The sequence below is a fragment of the Pempheris klunzingeri genome, chromosome 5 (assembly GCF_042242105.1).
Source record: "Pempheris klunzingeri isolate RE-2024b chromosome 5, fPemKlu1.hap1, whole genome shotgun sequence".
Lineage (NCBI taxonomy): Eukaryota > Metazoa > Chordata > Actinopteri > Acropomatiformes > Pempheridae > Pempheris > Pempheris klunzingeri.
The window spans coordinates 21798181-21807721 of NC_092016.1; the positions used below are offsets into that span (position 1 = coordinate 21798181).

The window sequence follows — 9541 nt, forward strand, 5'->3', positions numbered from 1 at the left end:
GTTCAGGTTGGTGTGTGGGCAACTACTGGAGGAGGAGAAAGTCCAACAGGTCTATTTAAACAGGGGGTCGATAAACTGGCTAACTCATTTACCAACATGACGGAAAGCCTGCCTGTTTTTCTGTGGTTAAGGGTTGCGGAGGTGGAATTTCTGCAGGTTCTAACTGGTAGAACACTTTTTATTTCTAGAAGAGAGCATAATTTTACTACTCTAAATGGAAATACCTCTGTGCGAAAACATTTTTCTGCCACAGATAGAAGCATACTTTACGCCAGTCTTTTTTTCAAACCCTACAAAGTATCTAACACAAAGATTTAACGTGTTACTCCTGAGGATAAAGTGGATGAAGAAGACAGCGGAGGATGTGACAGGATGATGGAGATAGTGATTCATCTTTGCTCACCTCAAAAGGAAGTGAGGTAAGAATAACAGGCATTCCACGCCACTCATATAATCTTTGTTGTTTCAATTACTTCACTGATTAAAGCTTGAGTCAGACTTGGAAAATTCTCTTTAAGTGTTTCAGAAAAGTAGAATTCTTAAAGGATTAAACCTGTAATTTACTGTACAGAGCAACTGGACTATTCTCAGTCCCAATAATGACCACTGACCCACATCAGTTAATCATACATTTACAGCTTAGTTATGATGACCGATGCCAAATGGTGACATGCTTCTGTGTCACCACACTGTGACACAACAGAATAAAAACTATAAAGTCTGGGCTCCCTGAAAGAGGATTATGATACAGCCAAGTAGAACTTGGTAGTACTCAAGTGACAATGTTCTGTTTATAGATGCCGCCAATAAACAGTAACAGCGATAATACACTTTAATTTAGAGGTTTGTTGTTTCCAAAGTCTTTCTTGAAACTTTCCTAGAAAGAACTACAAGCTTCAGTACTAACAATAGGTTAAATAGATTCAGAGAGTCTCAGTTATTTTAGTTTGCTGTGCTGGGTTACATAGGTCGCTGAATACTTCTAGAGGAAAGAAGTGCTCTATGTAAGCCCAAGTAAATACTCATTCATCATTCATGTATTAATGGAAACTTTATCCTTCATACATGTTGACTTGTGTGCCTGCCTTCTGACAAGTTTTACATTTTTGTACATACAGCTGACCTGCTGTGCACTGACTACTACTGCACTGTTCTACCACTTTACATGACTTAAATTTAGCATTTCATTAAAATCAATAAACTGGACATGTATCAATGCAACATTGTCTCTAATTGACCTATACTTAGTACCAAATTATTATAGTCATGTCCAAGAAACTTGCACTTATTTCACTTTCAGTTCATTTTCATCTACATTTATTTTCACATCTGTCAATATGTTTCCCTCCTTTGTCAGGCTGCACCAGAAGAGGGCGCCACACACTGACATGTTTACTGGCAGGCATAGTTTCTTCCCCAGTCCCCATAATAACTTGTGTCTTTCAGTGTGAAGAAGCAAACACGCCACTTAAAGCATTCCATCACAACAGCTTTTACAAAACGTCTTTTATTATCATCTCAGGAATACAGTTGACTGCTGTGCACAGCACATACGTACAAAAATAAAAGGAAAACCATTTGTAATATAGTATTTTACTTACTCGTCATCATATTTTTCAGAAACAAATGATTGGAGAAGTCTGTTGTTTCAAACTAATTTACAATCATTTCAATAATCGGAACTAAGGCAGAAGGTGAGGTATATGTTAAAAAAGAGGAGGGGGACTCAGAGGAAGCACTCTCCCCTCAGTGCAGGAATAGAAAACTGAGAGAGAAACACAAAGGCTGCCGGCACACAGGGACACACACACACACACACACACACACACACACACACACACACATACAAGTCTGATCCCAGATCCTCCCACAGACCTCCAGTTCCCTGTGAACCAACACATTTTAAAACCAGCTGAACAGGTATGATAAGCACAATGGCAAAATCCAGACACTGGATCCTTAATCAAAGCGGGTAACGCATACCATGTCCATTCAGAACTCTATATATGCATAATAAAGGAATTTAGGAAGTAGGAGTTAATGTGACAATGTGATACTTCTCTTCTCACCAACTACCTACTCTCGGTTACTGCCATATTGTACAACCTTTTTCTGCCTCGAAACAACATCATGCAAAAGTTGTAGAACTTGTAACAGAGGAATATTTCCTTTAAACTTTCAACTCGCAAGCTTTGAAAATCTGACACCAAGTTAAGTTGCTTTTGGTGTAAATAACAGTTCATCCCTTACTACTTGAGGAGCCATTGTAACTTTACAGTTCCCGTCCTGCCAGTCCACTCATCACTTCTTGTGCTGACAATGTCCTCTTAAACATACTATAATAAATCAAAAATGACATACAGTAATTAACCCAATGCCACCATCAAAAACAATTACTTTTGTTCTTGCATGCTTGTTTTGATGGAAGTGTGGCAAAGGGAAACAGCATCTACCCCTGCTCAGTAAATTGCACTCAATAAAAAAAAAAAATGTATGCACCTTTTGTATATTTTGACAAATTAGCCAAAATACCTCTCCAACCAGCTCCTCACCACCACAAAGTCAAACCCCAAAAAGCTACAAGTGATCATTTTCTGATCATAGTGAGGTGAACAAGGCTGACCAGTCAAAACGAGAAATAAGATGCTCAAGGCAAAAGCTCCCAAACACAATTATCAGTGTCGCGACTGTTCAAAAACATTAAACACCCTGGGAGTGTCAAGTTGCTCTCTTGGATCACAGTATTCAGTCTGCCAGACAGCCTGTTTAACTCAAGTGGCCCTTTCCTGGAAGCATTTGATTCTTTTTAAGTGACCTTTTGCTACATAATCACCAGCTCAAACCACAGTCTGTGCTTTCTCTTTTGACAGATGTCCCTCAGGAGCCTCTGTGTTACCTTTTCCATCCCTCTCAGCTTTATCCTCTCCTGTGAGGAGAGCGCAGCACATCAGCGTGCACAGTCAGACAATGCCCTGTTATTCCTGACTCAAGGTAAATTGATCTGATACCATCTCTACTGTTGCTTTTGCAGAAACAGAGCATGACAGGAGCGTGCTCAGTAGGACACATGCACACACACACATACACATTCAGACCAGATAATTCACATTCGTCTCTGCTACTAGACACAGGCTGGAGCTTAAAGGGTACGTAAACCATTGCTCACAGACATTTTGTCAGTGCATTACAGTAATGTTGGGAAGGGCATGAGGTAAAACATGATAACATACATCTATAAGAGCCATGCTACTTTCTTTAAATCACATTTGACCTAACTGGCCTTGACTGGTGTTGTGCTACTGACAGAATATTGCAGGTCAAGTACCAAAACATAGTAACTGGATCCAAAATAATTCAAAATGGAGCTCAATCACGCCTCATTTCAACATTAAATACACTCTTCTGAGAAGTACAAGAAAGGTGCTGAATCATTTATATCTTCATTGCACATTACAAGACAACCTTTCTTGTCTTGATCAAGAACAGATGCAGAGCTCCAAGGTAAAAGTCGTCGAGACGGACGAGGAAACACGCCAACATCAGTAACACAAAGGACAGAAAGCCCACATCTTCGACCTTAGAACAAAAACGGCTCCGATCAGAGGGAAGGGAATCCCAGGGCCCTATGCTGACTGTCCAGTCTGTCCAATCAAGCGACGAGGGGCCCCAGTGGTCTGATGCTCAGGTATTTTACCCCACATTGTCCACATCCTCGCCAAGTTAAACAAACAACCAGTGCCACATGCAGAGTACCATAAAAGCCCTCTGTACATTGCTACCTTCAACTCTGCTTGCTCTTTGCCCCCCCCCCCCACCCCCTCACCACCGTCTCCACCATAGACTATCTGAAAGAGGAGCGCGAGCAGTTGTTGAATTCAACTACGGTATGCTGCATACACAAAGCCTGGATGAACGTTGCTAATATTACCCTTTGGTTCACTGCTTTCTGCAACATTGATCATATCTCATGAGAAGCTATACTGTGATCTAAATAATGCATAAATAGCTCAAAAATCCGGGATCAGTAAGCGCAATCCATGAGGTACCTAAAGTACTGTTCACAAACGCTTGAGCAGTTCTAGTTCTCTCAAAACCAACCTGGAGTATTTACACTATTTCAAATCAATGCAGCAGACCATCATATTTACAGCGGACCAGCTACTCCACCATAATTTCAGCTGTCTGCATAAACACGTTACTTTAAGCGCCCAGTATCATCAAACAGCTCCCATCGTCACTTCTGCTATAAGCTCAACATTTTCACAAACAAATCGAATAAATTAGTGAGTCATCAACAACAAAATCTGAAGGCTACAGGCCAGATGCAACGGACTGCACCAACTCAATCTGGGCGGGGCGGGGGTATAACATACAGCGGACATTTTACTTCATAGTGTCAGGTGTATGATATCCTTTTACACAGACGCCCCCTTGAACTCCCTCAGTGACCCTTTCAAATTAACAAGCAATTCCACATACATACATAAAATACATAGATTACACAGTCACACACTCAATCTGGCCTGATGATCCGGCTAAAGAATTTGTGAAAATAAAACCTGGGATTGTCAATGCCCCCTTGGACATGATGGGGTTGAAGGGGGGGGGGGGGGGGTTCTTGTTAATATGGAAAGCTCTAAATTGAGCTTTCCATAATAACAAGAGGCTCCACTGGGTCCTGTGCAGCATAGAGTCTCAATTACTTAATTGTTCTAATTATGGAAAGAAAATAAAGTGGAGAAACCTCTGGCCCTCTAGGAATTGGGCTAAAGCCCCCCAGTGGTGTCTGAGGGAGTGATGACTTGCGTTTCATTCCTATTTCTGACTTGAGCACCACGTTTCTCGCATGCAAGGGTAAGGGGGCCGCAAGTAGGAATTCAAGGCACCGCCACCTCATGACGAAGCAAGAACTGAACCACCGCCATGTTTGCAAGTGCTCTAGTTGGCTTGACAGTGACAGAGACGATCGAACACAGAGGATGGGAAATGTCCAGGTCACTGCTGGGTGACAACCAAAACAGTTGAAGTATACAAGCATTCTTCTCTGTAGAAATTTCATGCACACATTTCTCTTTTTCTTCTTCCTCTTCTGCTCAGGATATGGTGCTTTGAGGTAATAAAGTATCCATTTCATTTCCAAAAGGATGAGCTGTCATCCACTGACAGGGCAAGGACTCAACCAATTCCAGCAAGCACCCATATAAACTGCGGGGATAAATGACGCCTCTCCATCCCCTTCATATCACAAAATGATGAAAATCATAAAAGCAGCAAAGAATGGCATTTCCATCGTTTCTAATACAAAGTAAGCTACCCAAATATACATATAAAGTTTGAATAAATACTATCAGATATAGTGGTATTTCTTTCTTTTACAGTCCATTTTGTCTTTTGTGTTTGTACGTACGTTTACGGTATTCATGTTACCTGGGAAATAATCCACATGTGCAAATAAGTTTGTTATTGCCAGTTTTTGCTCATCATATTCGGGGTAGGAAGTGTGTTACAGTCATGGCAGTGGTGGCCTTGTTGCCCCTCTTCACGCGGCCATGCTTGCTGAGTGCTATGTAGGAGCCTCTGTAAACCAGAGACTCATAGGCGTTGTAGTTGTTAGGGAGCAAGCTCTCCTTGAACTTGCACTCATCATGGAAGACTGTCTGGGGAAGACAAAGAGACAGACAGCGTGCATTTTAATTAACCAGTTTGTAGTTTGAAGTTATGATGGCAGAACATTTAAAAAAAAAAAAAAAAAAGCTCTTTGAAAATATTCTGAGCAATGGAGCAAAAATATAAAGCTAAATTTAGATTGCACACAGCCATGGGAACAATGAATTAACATTTTGGCAAAGTAGACGTATCTTTGTACAGTATCCCTGCAGCACCAAGCGCTCTTAAATATGAGCCTTTTGAGTTGGCTCCTTTAAAAACTGTTTTTCATTTATTTCAACTCTACACAGTCAGCCTCTCTATTAAAACAGCTGAATTTTAGCACACACAAGGAAGTTCTCCCAAGTAGCAGCCTGTTTACTGAAAAAAAAAACTTAAAATCAACGGCTGAAGTGGAAAAAAAAGTTAACAAATTTGATTGTTCACTTTCTCGACAAAAGTAAGATGACAAGATTAATACTCCTCTCATGTCTGATCAGTACATATGAAGCTACAATCACCAGAGCCAGTGCCCTTAGCATACGTACTGGAAACAGGGAAACAACTACCTGGCTCTGTCTGAACGAACCAAATCTGCCTTCCAGCACCTCTAAATCTCACTAACTGACTTTTTTTAATATCTTTTTTGTTTAATCCTTAGTCTTTTTTTTTTTCTTTGGAGAGAGAAACGCTAGCTGTTTCCTGGCTACAGCTTCTTATTAAACAGACAGGCATGAGAGTGGCATCCATCTCTGCATCTAACTTGGGACCAGGGGCAAGAAATCAAAAAAGCCTATTTTCCTTTACACTAAAAACACTAAAATCTTTAGGAAATATTAACCGTACAATAAAGGGATCAAGTCACAGAAAACTCTACTGATATATTAAAAAAATGTCAGTAAAATTTTAGGTATGAGTAACACCAATCATCACTAAGGCCCCTCTCAGCTACATGAAATGATCTTTAAATACAATTTGCCACTATGAAGAACGTGACTGCTGATGGTGCATAACTTGTACAGTGTACAGCAGCAGAGCAAACCCTCTCCATCAGAGGCCATGTGGCCTAATTCAATCCCTTATCAGATCATCAGCCTGCTCACAGGCTAACGCCTCATCACTCATGACCAGATAACCGACTCACATTCAGTCTGTCAAATATGTTGGCCACAGCGAGCGAACCAGCAGCCATGTGTCAGCGGGGCTCTACTAAACACAATGTTTCCTCCCCCACCACCAGCGACATTTATGTATTAATAGCTGCCATCGCTCGAGAAGCAAGCGAATTACATGATCTAAAGGTTAGCACCAGTAGTTCCACTAACACATCTGATGTGTGTGATGTGGTTAAAAAGGTCAAGTTCAAGTTTAATTACACTGTCATTTCAACCACTGCTGTGTTTATTCGTTATCGGGCAAAAAAAAAACAAATAGGGCATGCCTGCATCACAAAAGCTGCTCGCAAGAAGAGATCTGAGTTTGATCTGAATGACATGCATTTGAGTAAAAACATACAAATATAACATCTTCATATGTGGTGTATACACCCAAGTACAATAAATAGATAAGAAATATACAGGATGAGGTGACTAACTGTCCATGTTTTTATATGTTTGTGTCGACTGAGGGGACTACATCGTTAGTTGTCATATAAATCTAACCTAAAGAGTCTAGTTCTTCTTAAATACTACCAGCAGCATTTCATATGTAAAGGGACAGCACAGAGTGTCCGACACATTCAGCAGCAGGATCAAAGGAAGCCCCATGGGAGCTCACAGTCACACTGTTGTTAGACCGTACTGGGTAATTGTGGGACACTACATTACAGTTTTCATTCTAGGCCATTATTGTCATTATTACACTTCTGGTGTACTTCAGTCATTTAAAGCGTGATAAACAGCCAGGTCTAATCATGCTGACAGTTCCCTCTGGTGCTCTTACAGGGTGTGTAAAAGGCCAGGCTCTGTCAGAGCCCCATCACTGTTCTTACACCACAGCCAGTCTCCTGTCAGGCTAGGAACAGGCTTTTCATGTTTCATGTCCAGCTGTTCTGTGAGGGTGCATCAAAGATAGATTTACACACAGTGACATGTTTTGCAGTATGGCATGCTTCTCAGAGATGTAATAGGCACAACTGCAGCTCAGCGGCAACATCAAGCCATCATGAAGCTGTGAGTAATGCTGTCCAGGAAACAGCAGGTGTTCAGTGGAAGTCAAACCTTCAAGTTAAGAAAGATTTCAGATTTGTTTCTACTATTGAAATCAAAGGGGGAGATGCTGCTGCTGGTGGTGAGGTGGGGGGTGGGGGGTGAGATGTGTGAGTGGAGCCTCTGCCTCCCCACATGTGTGTGATGTTCACTGCCCTGCACAAATAAGCGCTTTGCCATTAAACTCGGTTTCCAGCTCTGCTGACAGGTTACTCTGCATCAGGGGGTTTTCCCTCCTCACACACACACACACACACACACAGGACGACATTACAGGCGCGTGGACTCAACCCTGCATCTGTTAACCTCATCATTTTTTACCCCTAGGCCAGCAGGCCTTGCACACTTGCTTTAAATAGAGCTTTATAAATTCCTGATGAAATTAAAATATATGGATTTCGCAACAGAGAATCAGCACCCCCCCCCCCCCCCCCCCCCCCTCCTCGCTGTGGCAGATGGGGCAGGAGTCGCATCCCAAAATATGACTGCGTGGCCTGCAAGTGCGTCCTATTTTCAGGGCCCCGTTAACTAACATTGCTGGACAATAAATGAAATACTGTGCATACCTACCGTTCCGTATAACCTTCCACGGCTGTTCATTGCGACAAACAACTCACTCCTCACCCCGTAGAGGCTCACCACTCCTCTCTCCACCGTGGAGATCTCTATTAGACCTGATACAAGACAAAGAATTGTTATATTAGAGTAGAAGCTGAATCATAACATACGCACCGATCACTTGGCTGATTGAGTGTTTTTCATGGTGACTGTAGCACTGTGCTCTCCCTGCGTCTATGGGTGTAACCTTGCAGATTGCTGCGCAGCATGCCGAGCCTTTGTTCTGCATCTTTCACCCCATCTCACATTTGCATCCAGGCGCGTGCCAATTAAGCGCATTCTGGCTATTGCAATAATTGCAGTAATTGCATTGACGTGCACGGCTATTGGTCTGTGGACCGCCCTCGCAGGGCTGCGTAAAAATAAGTTGTGTCTAAAAGCGTCCATACATTCATGTCATGGTTGAGCTTGGGGAGGAGGGGGGAGGAAGGGGTGGTGGAGGAGGTGGTGGTGGTGGTAGGGGGGGGGGGGGGGGGGGGTGTTCAGTACTGATGGATACTTAATTTTAATAGATTTGTCTTTGCCGTGGAAGAAATTCAATTCTCCCCCAGAGCCGGATGACATATGATCATGCAAATTAATAGTGGGGGTAGACTAGCCCTGCTCATCACAGACCCATGCTTATTGACTCTGCCTCTCTTTTATGTCTATTGCATTACATTGGTGGAGGTATAACTCACTGTACTGGTTTTCATTATGTACACCGTTTATCCTGCCGTCGGGGAGGACCTGAAGGTGAAACCCGATGCCCACGTTGCAGTAGAGCCTCCGCACTCTTTTGATGCCCAGCAGATAGTCACTCTCCCAGTTCAGCTCCGGTTTCTCCCCGGAGATCCCCAGTACAGAGCGGGAGAAGAGGGTCTCCCATCGTTTCTCCAGTAAAGTTGCATTTGTCCTGCTGCTCGGTAAAGGGTACGCTGACACGATCCCCAGCAGAAAGCCCAGGAGAACCACCGCGGTCAGCGTCCAGTGCGGCGTGCCGGCCTCGCAGGACATACTGACGAGGAGCCTTTGCGCAACGGCCATCCGGTTTACCTTCGGGCCACGTGGTCGAAATTAATGACCCTAAA

The 9541-nt window shown here is 42.8% G+C and overlaps 1 protein-coding gene and 1 long non-coding RNA gene across 2 annotated transcripts; one reads left to right on the forward strand and one right to left on the reverse strand.

The window, feature by feature from the left end:
• The first annotated feature begins 2896 nt into the window (after positions 1 to 2896).
• LOC139201412 (uncharacterized) lies at positions 2897 to 5275 on the forward strand. The gene is made up of 3 exons (XR_011584310.1): positions 2897 to 2991; positions 3487 to 3685; positions 5098 to 5275. It is a non-coding gene; the product is annotated as an uncharacterized lncRNA (long non-coding RNA).
• A 181-nt stretch (positions 5276 to 5456) lies between these two features.
• LOC139201411 (fibroblast growth factor 6-like) lies at positions 5457 to 9541 on the reverse strand. The gene is made up of 3 exons (XM_070830716.1): positions 9152 to 9541; positions 8424 to 8527; positions 5457 to 5657 (listed from the first exon to the last, which is right to left on the reverse strand). Exons 1-3 carry the CDS (start codon positions 9495 to 9497, stop codon positions 5481 to 5483), a joined length of 627 nt encoding a protein of 208 aa, XP_070686817.1. The 5' UTR covers positions 9498 to 9541; the 3' UTR covers positions 5457 to 5480.

Bases quoted from the DNA above. Each gene is read 5' to 3' on its own strand.
- LOC139201411 (XM_070830716.1), bottom strand. From the start codon at position 9,497: ATGGCCGTTGCGCAAAGGCTCCTCGTCAGTATGTCCTGCGAGGCCGGC. The intron at 8,528-9,151 runs GTGAGTTATACC...GTCTTGTATCAG, and splicing joins ACATAATGAAAACCAGTACA to GTCTAATAGAGATCTCCACG. The intron at 5,658-8,423 runs GTAGGTATGCAC...TGTCTTCCCCAG, and splicing joins GTGGAAGGTTATACGGAACG to ACAGTCTTCCATGATGAGTG.